General features: G+C 39.3%; 1 protein-coding gene across 1 annotated transcript in view; it reads left to right on the top strand.

Moving 5' to 3' along the window:
* Nucleotides 1–20,956, top strand: part of LRGUK (leucine rich repeats and guanylate kinase domain containing) — a 48,966-nt gene that overhangs the window by 24,876 nt on the left and 3,134 nt on the right. The window contains exons 11-19 of the mRNA XM_075276270.1: nucleotides 4,928–5,047; nucleotides 13,700–13,796; nucleotides 15,547–15,660; nucleotides 15,981–16,182; nucleotides 16,831–16,941; nucleotides 17,178–17,314; nucleotides 17,655–17,743; nucleotides 17,978–18,112; nucleotides 19,111–19,286. Of these exons, the coding sequence (XP_075132371.1) occupies nucleotides 4,928–5,047; nucleotides 13,700–13,796; nucleotides 15,547–15,660; nucleotides 15,981–16,182; nucleotides 16,831–16,941; nucleotides 17,178–17,314; nucleotides 17,655–17,743; nucleotides 17,978–18,112; nucleotides 19,111–19,286 (1,181 nt within the window). The remainder of the gene's footprint in view (nucleotides 1–4,927; nucleotides 5,048–13,699; nucleotides 13,797–15,546; nucleotides 15,661–15,980; nucleotides 16,183–16,830; nucleotides 16,942–17,177; nucleotides 17,315–17,654; nucleotides 17,744–17,977; nucleotides 18,113–19,110; nucleotides 19,287–20,956) is intronic.

The raw sequence follows: 20,956 nt of genomic DNA, 5'->3' as shown, positions 1-20,956 counted from the left end.
CCCCAACCTAAGCTAATCCCAGAGCGGGTAACACCAAACAGTGGGAAAACCCACTAAAGCAAGTCTCAGGGGCATGCCGCAGCACACACCAGGAGAGTTACTGAAAACCCTAACTAACGGGGGGGAGAGTGAAACTACAATGAGTAGCCACCCAAACAGCAACAACACACACACACACAAAAAAAAAAGGGAAACGAGACCTAGTCTGGGGGGGGAACCCAGATGGGGAACATTAGAGAATGAGGACGCCGGCCAACCTGGGCCGAAGTAAAACAGAACAAGGGGACTGCGCTCAGGGCAGCGGGAAGGAAGAGTGCCAACCCGACAGCTGAGAGGGGGCAGAATAGGGCCACAGGCCGAAGCGCACCCCCGAGTAGGAGGGCAAGTCACGCTAACGGAGGAAGCCGACGACCGTAGTCCACGGCAACCCACGCCAGGGCACAAAACTTAAAGGTCAAATCACATCACTAACAGAAAATAACACTCCAGGCGGCAGTACAAGTTGCAAACACAACAAAGTCCAGGGAACTATGGAAATGTCCATACACCAGAAAAGGATACAGGCTCCACCAAGGAGGTTACGATGGGCCCTCTGCCAGCCGTTGCTCACGAGGACGAGGAGGGACGGATGAGTGGGCAACAGAAGAGGCAGGGGGCAACGGGAAAGTCAGCCAGTCCGGAAGCACCAGGTCAGGAGAGTCAAGGAATTGGGCCAGTGCGGTCGCTTGGTCAGGCGAATGCAGGGTGAAGACCACCCCGTTCCTACGGATCTGAAGATGGAATGGATGGCCCATCGATATGTAGCACCAGAGTCCAGAATGACCCGAAGTAGCTGCTGAAGAGACCTCCGTATAGCAAGAGTGAGACATCTGGGAGGATCTGCACTAAGAATCAAGATAGGATATCGGACCATGTCGCCAGGCAGCCCGAAGGATATCTTCCTTCTCTCTGAAGAAGTGCACCCTACAAAGAATGTCTCGGGGATCTGCAGAAGTGGCACGTTTAGGACCCAGCACCCGGTGCACCCTGTCAATGTTAATTTCCGTCTCCACCGGGCGAGAGAGCATCTCAGTCTTTTCAGTGAGAGAAAGTACCCCCTCCTAACACACAATTTCATCCTTTCACCTAGCCAATAGCTTTCTCCAGATGAATGCAGTTTTTTCCTTCTGGAAGACACTTTCTGGTTTGGTATATAGCCAAAGTAATATTGCAAGCTTTCTTGTAAGGGGACATTTACGCTACTATTGTGAATTTCCGTTACTCTCATCTGTTATAGGGCAAGTGCTATGGACTTTAATGGCAATTGACTCTAATGTAAAAAAAACATGATAGAAGCTTTCTTTTGTCATGTTTGATTAGAAACATGATGGAAGAAAAGTTTTTGTTTTGCTTTTTTTTAACATGAGTGACTGCAGATGAATCCAGTAGTCATTTATAATGGTGACTCAGTTGCTGAGATATTGTCTTTTGTCAATATGCAAATAAGCTCTTTGGAGCAATGATTGTATTGTCTCTTACATCTTTGGAGTGACAGTAACACCCTTCTTGCTCCAAAGAGTTAATTTACAAACTGACAAAACTAGCAATATCTCAGAAAACACAGTAAGGTTAGGGTCACCTGAATCAATCTATGCGGCTCGGCAGATATCCTGGGTCGTGGAGGCCGACTCCCTTTGAATGACCCATTTGTCTGTTTTTTTTTCTTAATTCAACCAGTTTGTTATGTTAAATATATATATATATATATATATTTTTTTTTATAATTTTTAGTGTCAATATGTGTGTTCAAAAAAATATTAAATGTTTTTTCACTTTGGGCCTAATAAATGGGAAAACTTCTATTCTGTAAAGATCATTTTTCAGCAATCATTTTCATCATTGTCATCATAAACACAGCTACGTTGGAAGGTAATGCCTATTTCTAGATATCACAGGATTCCCAATGATAATAGGTGATACACCTTCCTGCGCATTGATGTCTACACAGATCACACAACTGGTGCTACTATACAGGGCACTATACGGAGGCGCCACTGGACAAACCCCTTTAAACATCATAGCAATAAAAGGCTGTAAAAAAGTTCTACATAGATTTAAACTGCGTGTTGTGAACATATTGTACAGAATGAAGTTTCCTATGAAGAACAGTAAACAAGCAATACACTCCCAAAGTCCATCGAGAACAGTAGTGTACTGCATGCCGCTGCTTGACTATTGTACAGCTATAAGACTCCAAACAATATAAACCATATATAAATAGTAAACCAAAAATAAATGAATTACCACAGGATATTAATGTGAAATAAAACTGTGTGAGGCAAGAGTGAAATCTTAAAATAAATCAATTGTTATATCGCTCTTGTCATTCAATTTTATCATTCGGTACATTTCAATCTCAACAATACAATCTCACTTATCATGTGGTTTCATATTATAGTGGAATGTCACAGCAGAAAGCATTGTCAGAGTTTCATGTAATGAGGTATAATGACAAAGCTGTATAATTCAGCTGTCTATTTAATAAATGGCACAAATGTGAGTCATTGTCAGGTCCAAAAAATAAAAGCAAATATTGCTATTCATTATGGAGACATATAACAGCAGTGGGGGAGCTTGAACTTCCCCACTGCTCTGCTCACATCACTTATGAGCTCTAGGTTGTCATGTACATTTGAACAGTGCTACCATAGGTATGTCCCAGATATATGCAGCTGAACTTTGACTTCCATATATAAAAAAAAGTGACATCTAGATGTATTAACAGTACGTAGCGTGCTGTGCTTTTAAATACAATTAGAAAAAATGGATGACTGTCCTTTTGGAATTTGTCTGGCCTATACAACTCTGCTGCGAAGTTTAAAGCTGAGCTGAGTCCACCTCAAAATCCTGACCACAAAAACGGCTCCCATTTGAAATCAATGGGAGCTGGTCAGTTCTTTTTTCCGGCTCCCGGAAAAAAGAAGCGACTTGCTCATTCTTCAGGGATATTCGCCTTGTGACATCCGCCTGAAGACACTCCCTCCTCTTGACTAGGCCTATTCATTTGGGCCTAATCTGGAGCGGAATGCCGCGACTGGATGCCGTGCACTGCACTGGCATCCAGTTGCAGCTACCCGTTTTTTTTTTGGACCAGAATCTGAGGCAGCCTCCGCGTCCAATTCCAGTCCAAAATACCCTGTGTGAACCCGGCATATAAGGGGTTTCCCTACTAATGGCACTTATTCCCTTTCCTGTCAGTACTTAGGATTGTTAGCAGTCCTGAGGTATCTGCAAATGCCTTTGAGTGCCCCAGTATATTGTACAGCAGATCATGTCATCACAGGTTCACGTTCCCTTGAAGGATAGTTAAAAAAAAATAAACTATTTTAGAAAACATGTAAATTTCGAAAAAGTGTATAAAAATAAATAATAAAAAGTAAAAAAACAAAACCTTTACAATTAAAAAAAAATATTGTAAAAAGTGAAATAAACAAATATATTAGATATCCCTATGTGCATATAAGTCTGCACTATCCAAAAATAACTGTATCTCTAATATACAATGAAAGCTGTAAAAGAAATAAATAAAGATGAATGCAATGTGCTATTGATGTGTTTTGGTGACCTTGCCAAAAAAGTAATTAAAAAAAGTGATCAATAAGCTGTACATACAAGGATATTGTAATAATCAAAGCTACAACTTGTTGCACAAAAAAGTGCCCTCGTGTAGCTCCGTCAACAAAAAAAAAAATAAAGTTCCAGGCAAATCATTTATTTTCACAAAATATTGTTTTATTCAGTCATAGTGGTAAAATATAATAAAAGCAATATAAATATGCTATGGATATATTCATGACTACCGTAAGTCGTTTATAATGTAGAATGAGCGCCATACAAACAAAACATAAAAATAAGGATTGTACTGTTTTCATACTAATCCCCCACAAACATTAATAAAAGCTCATTGAAACATTATATCTATCCTTAAATATTGCCAACCAAAAGTACAACTTGTTGCACAAAGAATAAGCCCTAATGTAGTCATGTCGACATAATAATAATAAAGAAGTTATACATTTTGGAAGACTGAGGTAGAAAATATGGAAACTATCACCAAGCATTAATGCTCAAACTGCCCTGCATCCTGACATCAACAAGAATTAATGCCCAAAGTTATCTGTGTCTTTACGGGGTTAACTCAATACTTAAATACACTGTGGCATAAGATTTAGGGGGTTTTTTTGTTTTAGATTTTTTCCTAGTTATGTGATAACTAGATACGGACTGTGTGATAATTCTACAGTATAGTAGCGCTACTTAAGGTAGCTGTGTAGCCCTGGTCTTATATATGCCCCTGAACAAAATTGGCATCATGTAGTGATTGTGTGCTCCCTCCTATTCCATTTAGATTGTAAGCTTGTACTTATTTGCACTCGGGTAGGATTTTTATATTATTTAATGTACTATGTATCTATGGCTCATAGTTTTCAAGATCTCTGCTTGCTGTCTTTCAGTAGGATACTTCATTGTTTACTTGTCATTGATAGAAATATCTTCTGGTCATGTACTTGACATACGTGTATCTAGGTATGGGCGAAGCACCTGAGTGATCATCATGAGATGCAAAAATTTTTTTGCATTGACAAATTTTAGAATTTTTTTATTATGAAAGATGTAACACTTATTTGCTAGAATCATAATACCTCTTAAAGAACAGTGATTTACTGTATACAACTAGAAGTGGTATTAAGGAATAGATGTCTTCTGTATGTGCTTGTTCTCATGTGTAAATGAATCCTAAAACTCTTTGTACGTGTAATAATGCTTCTGAAACTGAACACATACGGCACAAGGTATATGGTATGCCATGAGAAAATGTGTACTAGATCTATAACAGATTGACACAGGTCTACAAATCACAATGACAAGACTTTCTTGTTTGTTGCAGTACATTGCCCAATCTGGATACCCCCTACCCTATGCTAATTCTGACCGGGCCCCAGTCTTGTGGGAAGCGGGAGCTGGCGCACAGAATGTGCAGGGACTTCAAGGAGTTCTTCCGCTACGGGTAAGGCATTCATCTTTCAGTGTACCATGTGCTTTGAATTAGGCAAACAATATTTTAGAGCTTATCTACTGCAACTTCTAGTGATGAAGGTGAAATGTTTCTCTGAAGTTATAATCCTAGATATAAAGATTGAGTCACTTTTTCCTTTTCTATTTTGGGCAAAAATAAAGAATTGAGAATATTTTTGATGAGCGGCTGGATTAATAATGTGTGCTACATCTGTTGTTAGAAACAATTACTTAGAATCAGCTGAACTTTTCTGAACATTTGTATTTTTTCATTGAAAACTGAAAAGCAAAACGGTTAATAATATATAAAATTCACCAGATTTACCTATGAGCTCATGGAAGTCAACAAGAGAGGTTTTCATTAGTAACATATACTTGAGTATAAGCTGAATTTTTCAGCACAGTTTTTGTGCTGAAAAAGACCCCCTCGGCTTATACTCGAGTCAAGCAACAACAACAAAAAATTATTTATTTTTTTGGGGGGAGGGTGGGGGGTCTGTGACCAGCCGCAATAGTAATGTATAGAATCTCCCATAAAATAGTGAAAAAAAAGCTTTAAAAAAAATATAATAAAAAATAAAGTAAATAAAAGTTCTAAATCCCTCCTTTCCCTAGAATACATACAAAAGTAGAAAATGACTGTGAGACACATAGACATTAGGTATCCTTGTGTCTGAAAGTGCCCGGTCTACTGAATATAGGGTATCTGCAGTGCTCCTGTACCGTCGGAAGGGGTTAATAGGAGTACTGCAGATACCCTATATTCAGCCAGGCTGAATGAAAGGAAAAAAACTAAGTCCTCAAGCTCAGGGAAGGGGCAGACAGACAACCAAAACACCCCCTTAACTTTCCCAGCACCTACTGCATCCAAAAACTCAGACCATTTTAATTTTTGAAATTTTCCAGTAACTGCTGCATTTTCCCCCCTGGGCTTATACTCGAGTCAGTAAGTTTTCCCAGTTTTTTTGTGGTAAAATTAGGGACCTCGGCTTATATTCGGGTCGGCTTATGCTCAAGAATATATGGTACTTTGTATTGTATTTTAATGACAATAACATTAAATATAATGGAAGCCAGTGAATAAGAATATAATATTGTAGTGGCTGTTAATGTGTACATACACATGAGCTTACAACTCTTTAGTATCATTCTCTACTGGCCCATCAAGGATCCAGCGAATTCCCTGATAGACCTCTGACCTTATCTGCACTCCTAGTGGCACACACATATCTAGACTCTGCCATCCACGTTGCTTATACTTCCACATAATGTATTAGGGTTTATTAGAGACATGACATGATATGGGCAGGCAGCAAGCAATCCTAAGTCCAGCCCTCTAGGCCTTCATTTCACTGCGACCCTTCTTACCTATAAAATTGCGTGTTACTGTGGCTGCCTGAGGTAGTGAGTGAGCATGTCACACTGTAGGTCCTTCCTACCAGACTACATCCTGCAGAAGATATAGAGCCAGACAGCACAACAGCCAGATGACAGGACGTAAGGACACTCAGATGGGTGGCCAGATGCCACTTGTGAAAAGTGCAAGGAATTAAGAGAAGCTGATGGGTTTATTCTGTCAGGTGTCAGGATAATGTGGGTAAAATGGGTCCATGTTACCAGCACAATTCAGCATAGGTAATGTGCGCAGCCACATTCAATATGCCACTTATTGCTTGGCATCTATTTCATCGAATGAAAACACTCTATCCATTTGCATAAAATGTAGAAATGTTAACAGATGTGATGAAGATTTGCATCCAAATACTCAGCAGATCCTCAATATGTGGATTCCAAGTACCCAAGTCCAAAACTGTATATAGTGTCAATGCCAATAGTCTAATATTTTGTGCATTCTTATTAACTTTCAATAAGGCCTCATGCATACAGCCATATTAAGGTTTTTTACTACCAATAAGTGGTTGGATTGTGGAACAAATAATATAGTATCCATCCATTCTACAGAGTTTTTCTTATGTCAAATTTATTGCACCTTATAATACTAAAGCTATAGTCACATGGAAGAACCATGGATGACCACAGATTGTCATGGTTGTGTTTTTGGCTGTACTGCAGCCACTTGTATGTGTTGGTGATTAAATAGGTTGCGATCTAGGATCTGCTGTCTGACATACAGTAAAATAGCATCAAATTAGGAAATGTATTGAGTAAATCCCCGTCCATATTCCTTTCTGTATTCTAAAAACTGCTGTGCTTTATAGACATGTGCACCAAACAGATGTTGAATATCTGTATATAAACTTCATTTAATCTGGTAAATTCATAGGAAAACACATAAAAGTCGTTCAGTGCTAAATAGAGCTGCACTGTCAACCTTGGCCACATGGTGGCAGTTCAGTACAATGATAAATATGAAAACATGTGGACAGCAGCAAAGATCTATGTATGTACACATTACATTTGTTTAGATAGATTAAAGTTGTCAAGAACACTACAAAAATGCATTCTCTTATTTAATAGGTGTAACAAAGTACTACAAGTGATTAATACAGTGTGTTTTAAGCTAACCCTTATACTTGTACATATTGTATATATTACAGAACAAAATGAAAAGGGAAATGTGTTTTACAATTAAACATTCATTCTTTCATTTACCTCTCTGGAATCCATATTCTTCTAGTTACTGTTTCTGCACAGATGTGACCATGCAGAGGATTAAACGGATATAATAATAAATCTTCACACAAATCGTTTCAACAGAATGATGTCAAACTAGATTTAAGAATAAAGGAGCATCCCTGCTAAGAGCTGGATTGAAGCGTGAATGCATGGAATGTCCATTTATACAAGTAATGGGATCTGTTAGGGATTAGCTTGGGCCATTAATAATAATTCATCTAAAAGGGATGTTCCATACCACCATTTCATTCCTTTGCTGTAAAGAATGACAGCCCTCAGCTTGCTGACAAATGTATCTGTGACCTCGGAAAGTTGTGTCAGGTGTGGAACACAGAAAACCAGATCTGACATCACATGCATTTATTATTTTTACTGGGGTAAACACAGTGAAGTTTTCAACTCCAGTATTCATATTCCCTGCTTAGGGGGATTAAGCTGCTCAAATAAGGCACAACCTCCTCCAGGCTATGAAATCTATGCTAACTGGTATAGATTTTGGGGATCATTTACACCAGTAGCCTGTCATGAAAGAATAGAAATCTCATAGGGATAGTGGCCCCATCTGTTCCACATCCACCAGTACAAAAGTTGTGCATTTTTGTGCAAAAAGTAATTTACACAAACTTTTGTGACCTTTTGCACAAAAATTTGCAACTTATACACTGTGGGATGTGGAACAGGTAGGGCCACTGTCCCCACTAGATGTACAGTCCTATGAAAAAGTTTGGGCACCCCTATTAATCTTAATCATTTTTAGTTCTAAATATTTTGGTGTTTATAACAGCCATTTCAGTTTGATATATCTAATAACTGATGGACACAGTAATATTTCAGGATTGAAATGAGGTTTATTGTACTAACAGAAAATGTGCAATATGCATTAAACCAAAATTTGACCGGTGCAAAAGTATGGGCACCTCAACAGAAAAGTGACATTAATATTTAGTAGATCCTCCTAGATAACAGCCTCTAGTCGCTTCCTGTAGCTTTTAATCAGTTCCTGGATCCTGGATAAAGGTATTTTGGACAAACAATTCAAGTTCAGTTAAGTTAGATGGTCGCCGAGCATGGACAGCCCGCTTCAAATCATCCCACAGATGTTCAATGATATTCAGGTCTGGGGACTGGGATGGCCATTCCAGAACATTGTACTTGTTCCTCTGCATGAATGCCTGAGGATTTGGAGCGGTGTTTTGGATCATTGTCTTGCTGAAATATCCATCCCCGGCGTAACTTCAACTTCGTCACTGATTCTTGAACATTATTCTCAAGAATCTGCTGATACTGAGTGGAATCCATGCGACTCTCAACTTTAACAAGATTCCCGATGCCGGCATTGGCCACACAGCCCCAAAGCATGATGGAACCTCCACCAAATTTTACAGTGGGTAGCATGTGTTTTTCTTGGAATGCTGTTTCTTTTTGGACGCCATGCATAACGCCTTTTTTTTATAACCAAACAACTCAATTTTTGTTTCCAAAATGAAGCTGCCTTGTCCAAATGTGCTTTTTCATACCTCAGGCAACTCTATTTGTGGCGTACGTGCAGAAACGGCTTCTTTCTCATCACTCTCCCATACAGCTTCTATTTGTGCAAAGTGCGCTGTATAGTTGACCGATGCACAGTGACACCATCTGCAGCAAGATGATGCTGCAGCTCTTTGGAGGTGGTCTGTGGATTGTCCTTGACTGTTCTCACCATTCTTCTTCTCTGCCTTTCTGATATTTTTCTTGGCCTGCCACTTCTGGGCTTAACAAGAACTGTCCCTGTGGTCTTCCATTTCCTTACTATGTTCCTCACAGTGGAAACTGACAGGTTAAATCTCTGAGACAACTTTTTGTATCCTTCCCCTGAACAACTATGTTGAACAATCTTTGTTTTAAGATCATTTGAGAGTTGTTTTGAGTAGCCCATGATGCCACTCTTCAGAGGAGATTCAAATAGGAGATCAACTTGCAATTGGCCACCTTAAATACCTTTTCTTATGATTGGATACATCTGGCTATGAAGTTCAAAGCTCACTGAGGTTACAAAACCAATTTTGTGCTTCAGTAAGTCAGTAAAAAGTAGTTAGGGGAATTCAAATCAATAAAATGATAAGGGTGCCCATACTTTTGCACCGGTCAAATTTTGGTTTAATGCATATTGCACATTTTCTGTTAGTACAATAAACCTCATTTCAATCCTGAAATATTACTGTGTCCATCAGTTATTAAATATATCAAACTGAAATGGCTGTTGCAAACACCAAAATATTTAGAACAAAAAATGATTAAGATTAATAGGGGTGCCCAAACTTTTTCATAGGACTGTATATTCTTTCATGGCAGGCTACTGGTGTATCCCCAAAATCTATAATAGTTGGCGTAGATTTCAGTGCAGGCGCATAAGAAACCTGCCCCATTAACTTACATTGCCAACAGTAGAAGCCAATGTAAAAAGAATAATGCAGCGTTCACACTTGCGCTTTGTACCTGCCTGCCATGATTCTGCCTAAATCCCAGGAAAAACTGTTCGGAGACTGCTTGCCAGCGGTTGGTTTAAAAACCCATTCATTTCAATGAGTTTTTAAAGCAAACGGACACAAAATCCTGCATGTCCAACTTTGTTTCCTTGCAAAAAAAACAAACCTGTTTCACAGAGGAGAAGCTACATATGGACACCAATGGGATTTCCTGGAATTTAGGCGGAATCACGGTGGACAGATACAAGGCACAAGTGTGAACGCTGCATAAGGCCTGGTTCACGTCTGCCTTTGGTATTCCATTCAGGGAGTCCAATTTTCCACGCAGTGTCCACACGAATCATGCGGAGAGAAAAGTACTTCAAGCAGCACATTTCTCTCTGCATGATTTGTGCGGATAGCGCGCAAAAAACACACGGACCCCATTATAGTGTATGGGGTTCGTGTGCTTTCTTAGCTAACTGTTTTTAATGCGTTCAGTATTCCGTTCGGGGGGTCCCAAGGAGACTCCCCGAACGGAATACTGAACGCAGATGTTAACCAGGCCATTTTTTTCCTTTGTTCTGTTTTCCTTGCTATTCTTAACATCGGTCTAAGGCAGACCTGGGCAATGTACGGCCTGCGAGCCGTATCCGGCCCTCTGACTGATTCAGTCTGGCCCGCATAGCTTGTCTAGGGAGGCGTGTCTTAGTGCCGGAAGGACAGTGCAAGAAGATGGAGACGTGTGGTGTGTGTCCTAAGGTACTGGGAAGGGAGGGACGGGGGATATGAGATGCAGGGTGGAGTGTGTGTCTGTGTCTCAGTAACCTAGGGGCAGAGATGGAGGGGGAATGTTATACTAGGGCAGAGATGGAGGGAGAACATGAAACTGGGGGAGGAATGGAGGGGGACATGAAACTGGGGGTATATGAAGGGGCACTTAAACTGGGGGGACATTAAACTTGGGACAACTGGAGGGGGCATTAAACCGTGGAGGAAGCTGGAGGGGGACCTGTCTGCCTCTAGTTGCCCCCAGTTTAATGTCACCTTCCAGCTACCCCTACGGTTTAATATCTGCTTCCAGCTGCCTGAGTTTAATGTCCCCCTCTAGTTTCCACCAGTTTAAACTGGAGCACAAGGAGAGGGACTTAATACTGTGGAGCAGTTGGAAGGGAGCATTATAATGTGGGGGCATATAATGTACGGGTGACTGTAAGATGATTATACTTTGTGGGGGCACATGAAAAGATGATTGAGAATGGACAGAGTCAACATAGAAGTGGGTGGAGCTAAATTTGCCGCAGCGCACATGGCCCTCTAGAATAGAATCACTGCCAAACCAGAAGAAGTGTACAATTCCTGAATAATCAATATTCACTGTAAGGGTTATCTCACCAGGAATTAAGAAATAAAACTTCACTTTTATTTGATTATATACATAAAAATGCCATAGTAGGCTATATTAAAAAATGTACATAAGACCCGCTGTGAAGCAAGGCCAGAACCCCCACACTAAATCCCAGGGGGAAGGAAGCCAGGAAGTACAAATGTATGAACACTGATCCTACCTCCCTAGATGTCAAACAATGAGATAGCAAACACTGACTCTCATGCCAGATAAATGTATGATAAACATCTCCAAATAATGTGGCTGGGCAGCCGCACACAAGCCATTCTGTGCCACGCCAACACCGAAGAGACAAGTGTCAAACCGCCCTATGGAGATAGAATAGTGGCTATGAGAGTCAGGCTGCATCTCCAAACTAGAGTCCCTACGCGTTTCGTCCTTCATGGACTCATCGGGGCTAAATAGCAAAGTAATTGTAGCAGTAACAACTGCCAAGATAACACGGTGATGTGGTCTGACCGCTAGCAGGTCCGCCAAAATTGTCCGCTTGTGTGCGGCTGCCCAGCCACATTATTTGGAGATGTTTGTCACACATTTATCTGGCATGACAGTCAATGGTGAACCCCCCAAATTTTGTGGTGTTCTGCACCCGAAATTGATGGAAAATTCGCAAAGGAAAATATATGAGAATCTATAGTTGCATTATAGTGTGTGGAGGAGGAACTGTGGGAAATGTATACTATGTGGAGTAGGCCACTATAGGGTATTATAGTGTGTGGAGGAGCCACCAAGGGACAATATGCTATGTGTCTTCATGTTCCTGTATCCAATACTGCACTTGTTCGATCAGGCATTGTGCCTTATCCCCCAGAAGCCCTGCACCCTACGTTACCGCTGAGGCCAATTATTGTGGAGGGGGTGCTCAGATACATTATTTGCCCAGGGGCCCCCTGCAGTCTGTGTCTGCCCCTGAAAGTTAGGTATGTGACTGCAGCAGATTCCATTCCACTACTGTGTTTATTTTATGTATACTGTTGCAGTACAGAACATGTATTGGAGACATATTGTTATTTATTGATACTGGAAAGATCTATTAAAATCCATTAATCAGTATATAAACATGTGACCTATGCTGGCTAAAATGTCAGAATCAGTACAAAGGTATGCTGGAGCTAAATGTAAAAAGCAAATGGAAAGCTGTGTACTTAGGTGGAGTCACTTAAAAGTAATTGTATTTTAACACCAACAATAGTAACATACCAAAACCATGTTTGAAGATTTAAGACTGACCGATTTACCTTCTCGGTTTTGAACACTGTACTCTTAACATCACTAAAGAATATGCTACTTTGAAATATGATAAGATCCATATGTGCCACCTTGTTTTAATTCAGACCATAGTCTCACCCGTACAGCTGAAAGCCATCTATGGCACGTTGATATGAGACCATAAACAGCACCTGCTTACAATTATTACAGATTTTTATGTCTCGGAGAAATTCATTAGTTTTACTTAAAAGAATCAGAGTAAAGTTAAATACATGTGAAAGGAACTTCCCCTAATTTGCCACAGATTTGTACAAAACCCTAAATCTGTCTAATCTAAAATCTAGATTACTATAGTTCACCAAGGTATATGGTCAGTATCCTTTCAGCATGCATTGCATAAAGTAGTAGTATGAATGAATGAACGAACGAATGAATATACTCTGTTGTATATCTTATCAGAGGAAAAATGCTTCAGATTATGTCCTTAAAAAATGGGGAGGAAGGGCCAAGTGAGAGAGAAGAGACCCCAGCAAACAGAAGCTACTGAAACTATCCTGCCCCTGGTGTTTTATTCACTTCAATATTATTACATCTTTATATAGTCCTATAAGGCACTTCTCAGAGAGTAAGATTAAGGAGCAGATAGTGTGCTATCTATGAGAGGCGACATATCAGCTAGCTCAGTAACAACTGAAAATTAGAGACAAAGATGGGTGAAAATGAAGTTCTAGTTACTTCTCATGTACATATATGACCACATCTCCTGAAAATTAACCTGAAAGGTTAGGTACAACAGTTCGGTTGTATTTCTGGTTGCAGGCGTCCATACTACTGGAGAGGCTATAATTGTATGGCTGCATTGATTATATAGCTATTATTGCTAAATATATTCTTTTGTGAACCTGTCACCCAAATAACAGTATTGTCATTTCTTTTTACATTTCAGGACCTGTCACACAACTAGAAATCCATACTTTGGAGAAGAAAAGCGGTTTGATTACCATTTTGTCACACCAGAGATGTTTGAGGAAATGACCTGCTCTGTAAGAAAATGAAGTATTAATATAAGTGCCAAGTCAGTTGATAGACACTGTCATTGGAGTCAGTCAGAAAATATTACTTGCAAAAGAAAAATACTCACTTTCCGTGATCAGAAGTATTTTCTAAATAAAGTGGACATACATTTGTTAAAATATATGCAGGTTACAAAGCCAAACTTGCATATTGTTACTTATTGTGCATTTCCCCTGTTTGTTAAAAAATGTTTGTAATAATGCTAGAAAAATTCCTCCCACCAAGCCCCATTGACACAGTAATAAACAATAGAGCAATAGAATCCATGGATCAACCGTCTCCCTTCTGTGGCCATTAGATCACGATCAGTATTGGCATATATCTGTAATAAGTTTAGTACGTTTGTATATATTAATAAAGAAAAATTCTATTTTTTCCCTCCCTTTACTCTGTGATCTCTAAGGAAGGGTTCACACTACCGTTGGATTCCGTTATGAAGGTGTCCGTTTAAAAGAAAAAAACGGACACCTATCATAACAGACACTAACTGATGCTAACTGATGTTAATGTGTCTGTTTTTTTAACATCCATTTAATGGATCAGTTAAAAAAACTGACACATTAGTATCAGTTACGCTGAGTTCACACCAGTGTCTGAACTCCGTTTTCAGGTTTCCGTCTTCTGCATGCAGAAGATGGAAACCTGTCATGCTGAGTACGGCCATGAGCACCAGTGGGTGTTTTGAGCTCTCTACGGGCAAAACAGGTTTTTTTTTAAACCGAACACAGAGTACTGCATGTACTGACTCTGTGTCCGGTTTAAAAAAAAAACAGCTTTGACGCGGAGAGCATAAAACGCTCACCAGCGCACACGACCAGACACCTTTCAAGCCCATTCAAATGAATGGGCTTGAAACATGCTGGCAGGTTTCCGTCTCCTGCCCCTGTTTTGTGCAGGAAACGGAAACCTGTAGAACGGAGTACAGGCGCAGATGTGAACGAGCCCTTAGCATCAGTTGGTGTCTGTTTTTTTTATACTGTCCTTTTTTTTTTTTTGTATGCTGTTTTATGCTTTCTGAGCATGTGCAGAAAATAAACAGACACACAATAACGGACAGTAACTGATTGCTATCAGTTACTGTCCGTTATATGTCCATAGACCTCAATGTTACAAAAATAACGGAACACTTGCTGTCTGTTTTTTCAAACGGACAGAAAAGTCCTGCATGTTTGTCGGCTTGAAAAAAACGGATATGGTTGTAAACTGACACTAAAGGACACAAGATAAAATCACATTGAAATGAATGGAAATTGCAAACGAACCAGCTAGTGTCCGTTGCTAAAATCTTGTACGGACAATAGCCAGGGACACAGCTGAGCGGACATAAACGGTAGTGTGAACGCCCCCTAATAGAACAGTCAGTCTTACAAACAGATTATAGAAGTCAGTGAAGAGGGAAGGTGGAGGCTGCTGAAGGGAGGAAGAAAACAAGACACACACAGACTGAGTGAGAAGGGAAGGGTAGCCTAATAAATGAAGAAACATTTTTCTTTGCCAAGATATATTACAAAGTTGTTTTTTTTATATTCACTTGTACTTCACTCATTCACTTATGAAAAGTTGTTGTATAATTTCGGTATACTTTAATATGCTGCAGACAAAAAAATTAGCTGATAGATCAATTATTTTGACCTATCACCTATAGGTATAATTAGAATAATATGAGTATGTCTGATAGACTGCAACATTCTATTTATTGTGTTATTACACATCTTTTAGGGTCAGTTTCTCCTAACTATGAAGTACAGTGGACACTACTATGGTATGAGCAGAGAGGCTGTAGAATCAGTTGCGAGAGAAGGTCTTGCTTGCTGCACACACATGGAAATAGAGGTATGTCCAGCTACAGTAACAAATTCTACACTTTATTATGTTGAACACCATGTAAACTATTATAAGACATCAAACACTGTACCTACTTCCTTAGAGTTGTTCTTATACATTTGATTTATGTCGGTCTTATCCACTTGTGGATTATCAGATGTGCCAACAAGTAACATCTACCATGACATTACTCTCCATACACCGTAAACAGTTTAAATTACTGCAGTACTATTATATACTGACATAATATTCATGACAAAGTGTACAGTATGAGGCATATGCAACAGTAAAGCATAACATTGTGCTAGTAAGAAGTGTCCTTCTTTTAGGGTGTAAGGAGCTTGAAGAATTCTTATTTTGAACCCCGATGCATATTGCTTCTGCCAATGAATAAGGAGAAGTATGAAGGGTGGCTGAGGAGAAAGGGCCTGTTTACTAGACCTGAGATAGACGTTGCAGTGTCCAGAGTGGATATGTACATGAAGATACATCAGGATCATCCTGGCTTCTTTGATGCTGTTATTAACGTTGGTAATGTGTAATCTCATATTTAAAGATCATGTGGTACATTTTCCACTGTTGTTCATGCAGTAAGCATATCACTATAGCTGTGTTTTCCCCATCAAACTGTTAAAAAAAATTGTAAGAAAAGACTGGGTGTCCAACATCTATGTGTGACTATAGTACAGTGCAAAAGTATTAGGCACCACAAAGTAAGAATGCTTTACAGAAAAAAAAGTAATCTCACAAGTTTTTAATAGAAACAAAAATATTAAATGACTGGACAAAAGAAACATATAAATTAAATCAGTCCTAGATAGACTTGATGATATTGATCAGGATTCTGTGGGGGCCATATCATCATATTCATTTGCATTTATTCATTCATTCATTCATTCCTTTCATTTTCTTAATCTACAAACAATAAACTATTAACATTTAAATTTTTAAAGCATTTTCCCCACAACTGCCTAAAACTGTTGCACAGCACTATATGTCACCCTGATGTAAAGTACAGTATATGTCTATATTTGACCCTACAGATAAGACATGTATGCTAGTAAATGACTACTTGCTTGGCATAATAAAATATTAAACCTTTTTATTTTAGTGAAATGTACAATGTCCTGTAAATCTGTAATCGAATTCACTTTAGAAGACTTTATTCTCTTTGTGCAGATGATTTGGATGAAGCCTACAAGAAGTTGAAATTGTTGGTTAAGGAATACCTTGGCCTAATGGAGCCAGCAATCCCTAGTGATAGTGGCGGCAAAGCTAAATCTGGAAGTGGTAAGTTTATTTCAAGGAGTTCTCTTGGGAAATCTGCTGGTAGTTGTGGTCCAACTTGTGTCATCCCAGTCCTCCAGGGTGAGCCATGTTCTTCAGAGTGACTCCTTGTGCTGGCCAATAGATGAGGACCCTGAGCCTGAGACTCGAGTTCAGTTTCTGAGTTATGTCAGTCTTTTAGGAATATAAACTGTCCATATATTCATTTTATATTGTTCCATTCTTCTTTCTAAATTTAGACCAAGGAAAGCTACTTGCTGAATCCTCACCAAATGGTCCATGTAAATCCTCCCAAAACAATGACTTTAAGGATTCTGCAGCAAGAAACTATTCTGCAAAAATCTTTGTAAAAGTATCACCACAGAAGACTCCTGCGGTAAGTATATTTATGTATTTACCAAAGTAGACATGTCTGTTGAAGGTTATATTGATATTTGTCATTATGTTCCAAGCATACTCTCTACATATTTTTTTAGAACCCATTCAAATGTGCCACAGAGCACAGTACAAAACAATCCCAAACAGTGCAGGGTGTGCGGTGTATTTTCAATTCTGCACTGTCTATTCTGAATTTTCCAAGAACTTTAATTCAAAATGGTAACATGCAGAATTTTGCTATGTATTTGGGGGCGACTTGGCAGCAGAATTTTTCCATTGCATGAGACCACTTCCTCCCCTATTCTTATGTGTCTCTTAATTCTATCTGTGCCTATCAGGAAGAGGCATCAGTTCAAAGGAGGCAGCAAGCAGCACGACAGGCCTTGGCAGGGAAGACATCAGGGACATACACCCAACTCTTTCAGAGGTAAAGTTTAAAGGAACAAGGCATTTGAAGAAACCAGTGGAGCTTGAATAAAAGCCAAGAACCATAGTCAAGTGATTACTGGACATCCAATGGGGATTTCTGTCGTTTCATCTCCACCATGGTAGAATGTAACCTAAGAGTGAAAGTATAAATTGCATTTTTTGATTTATTACAACCCATACTGATGGGACAAGAGAGCATGTAGTGATTTATTCATTATTTTCTCATTTACAGGGGTCCTGTAACAGCTCCAGCAACTATGGGGACCCACAGACGTCTTCTGGACCCTACATCATGTTCATCTATGCAACCAAGTGGAAGTAATGTTACAGTAGAGCGCAGCTTCCCACCAGTCAGTCCTGAAACCAGGTAAATAGGGTAGAGACTGTGGTCAATAACATTATTGCTGCAGGTAAAATCTAATATATTAAGAATTAATGGTATTACCAATGTCCTTGGCTGTGTATGGAAATATCACATCTTTGTAGCATAGGTCATTAAGATATATCAGTTGGCAGATGAATTATAGTAGCACATCTCTAAAAAGCGGAAGGTACTATAGTTCTGAGTGTCTTACAAACGGTCACAGGACTTACTCCAAATTTATCAGTCTTGGGTATTAAATGTCTTAAAATTTGCCTCCCCTTATGGAAATGAAAAGTTGTGATATGTAAGTTGCAGCTAGCTGTCAAACACTTATTAAAATGGTTGTAGAGGATAAGAAAAAAAATGTCTGCAGTTTGTCTAATATTACATCTGAGCTTCAAGTGAATAGAGCAGAGCTGCAATAACACCCCATGGGAAATGTGGCACTGTTTGGGGGAGAAAGCAGACATGTTTTTCTTATACTGGTACAACACATTTCTGTCTGGGGGCAGAAATTTGCAGACAAATGGAGTAGATTCATGTAGGGTTGAACACAGTGCAGCGATTGTACTCTATTTACTCTATCCCCTAGATATTTTAGGTGCTGTGACTAGATTTACATAGGACTGAAGATACATTTGGGACATTCTTTAATCTAAACCTACAACTTTATATATACCCAAGAAGGAGGCTGCTGTGTTTTCTTGTCAAAATCAGAGAGTGGACACAACCTAGAGTATTTAAAAAAAATTGGAAGTAGAGACAATGTAAGAACAGGGAACTCTACCTGAGCTCTGGACATGTGGCTGACCTTTACAACATACAATATAAAAAGAAGAGAAATGATGTGCAGTTTTAAGCACGAAATAAGTTGATACCTTATTTTAAATAAATAAATATAATGAGCAATTGATAAATGTCCACCTGGCATTTTTCTGTTTGTTATTTTACAATTTTATGTTCAGTTATTTAAATTATATATTAAATGTAGACTGTTTCAGTTCCAGAGATTCAAGGCCCAGTTCCGGGCTCTCCTTGCTGTCCTCAGCTGGTGCCTTTTCTGCAAGAAGATCATCGTCTCAGTCAACTCCTGTTATTAATATTCATTCACCTCCAGAGAATAACATAGAACCATTGGATTTGTCTGGCATTGGACAAGATCAAGATACCTTGTCAGGTGGGTAAGGTCTAAAAGTGAAGTTTAAATGGATTTTTTTATGATCTGTCCCCGACTCCCAGTGCATATGTTGATGGTAAAAGGGAATATGGGGAACAATCGAAAATGTCTTCACTGTTCAGGCTTTTTTTTTCTCCTCTTAACTCTCCCCACTGTGTGGCCGAGGTCCCATGTTGCGAAAGCACAGCATTTACATTACCTGCAAAGTGGATGGGATTCTGGCTAATCCCTTCCAAACATTACTAAAGCGTGAATGTGCTTTCTGCAAACTGCAGCATGTCAATTATACCTACGGAAACTCTGGCTTTTCCATATAGGTATAATAAAGGCAGAAAGTCCGCAGTTAGAGGACTGCAGTTAGCTATGTGGGGCCTTAGCTTGAAACTGATATTAACCCCTTCCCGCCGATGGCACTTTTTGACTTCCTGACCAAGCTCGATTTTTCAAAACTGACATGTGTCACTTTATGTGGCAATAACTTTGGAACGCTTTAACTTACCAAAGTGATTTTAAGATTGTTTTTTCGTAACACATTGTACTTCATGTTAGTGGTAAATTTTGGTTGATATGTTTTGTGTTTAATTATGAAAAAATTGGAAATTTGGTGAAAATTTTGAAAAATATGCATTTTATAAAGTTTGAAATGATGTGCATTACATACAGATAGTCAGACCGCCAAAATTATATCATAAATCTCATGTTCCAGATCTCTGCTTTATGTCGGCATCAAACTTTAGGCGCCCTTAGGGGGCCACACGGTGGCTCAGTGGTTAGCACTGCAGCCTTGCAGCGCTTTGGTCCTGGTGTTCAAATCCCACCAAGGGCAAAAAAACCATCTGCAAGGAGTTTGTATGTTCTCCCCGTGTTTGCATGGATTTCCATCCCATATTTCGAAAAAAGACATATTGATAGGGGAAAAAAATGTACATTGTGAGCTCTATGTGGGCTCACAATCTACATAAAAAAAAAAAACAACTTTAGGCGCCCTTTTAATTTTTACGGACATTATAAGATTTACAAGTGAGACAACAATATTCAAAATTTTCAAGAAATTTCCAAAACCTATTAAACTATTTTTTAAAGGGCCTAATCCAGTTATGAAGGCGTTTTGAAAGACCCTTGATTTAAAGCCCCCCATAAATCACCCCATTTTCAAAACTGCACCCCTTAAATAAGCCAAAACAACATATACCTAGTAATTTAACCCTATAAGTGCTTAACAGGAATTAATACAAAATGGAGGTGAAATTTTCAAATTTGAATTTATTTTACTAATATTTTCGTTTAGCCCTAGAATTTGCACATTCACAAGGGGTTAAAGGAGAAAACGCATCCCACAATTTGTTAGGCAAGTTCTCCCGACTACCATAGTACCCCACTTGTGGGTGTAAACTAATATATGGACGCACAGCGAGACGCAGGAGGGAATGCGCGCCAAAGAGCTTTTAGAGGGCAGATCTGGCTGTGATCAGTTTCAGGAACCATGTCGCATTTACAAAGCACTTGAGGAGTCAAAACAGTGGAAACCTCTAGAAAGTGACCCCATTTTGAAAACCGCACCCCTCAAAGAATTTATCAAGTGATGTAGTGAGCATTAGTAACCCCGAAGTGAATGTGTAAGTGTGCGGAGTAAATTGGGTACACCAAATCCCATTCTATTTTCCCAGTAG

This window comes from Leptodactylus fuscus, chromosome 5 (assembly GCF_031893055.1).
Source record: "Leptodactylus fuscus isolate aLepFus1 chromosome 5, aLepFus1.hap2, whole genome shotgun sequence".
Lineage (NCBI taxonomy): Eukaryota > Metazoa > Chordata > Amphibia > Anura > Leptodactylidae > Leptodactylus > Leptodactylus fuscus.
Note: the sequence above shows the minus strand (reverse complement) of the source record. Positions and strands in the feature narration are given on the sequence as shown.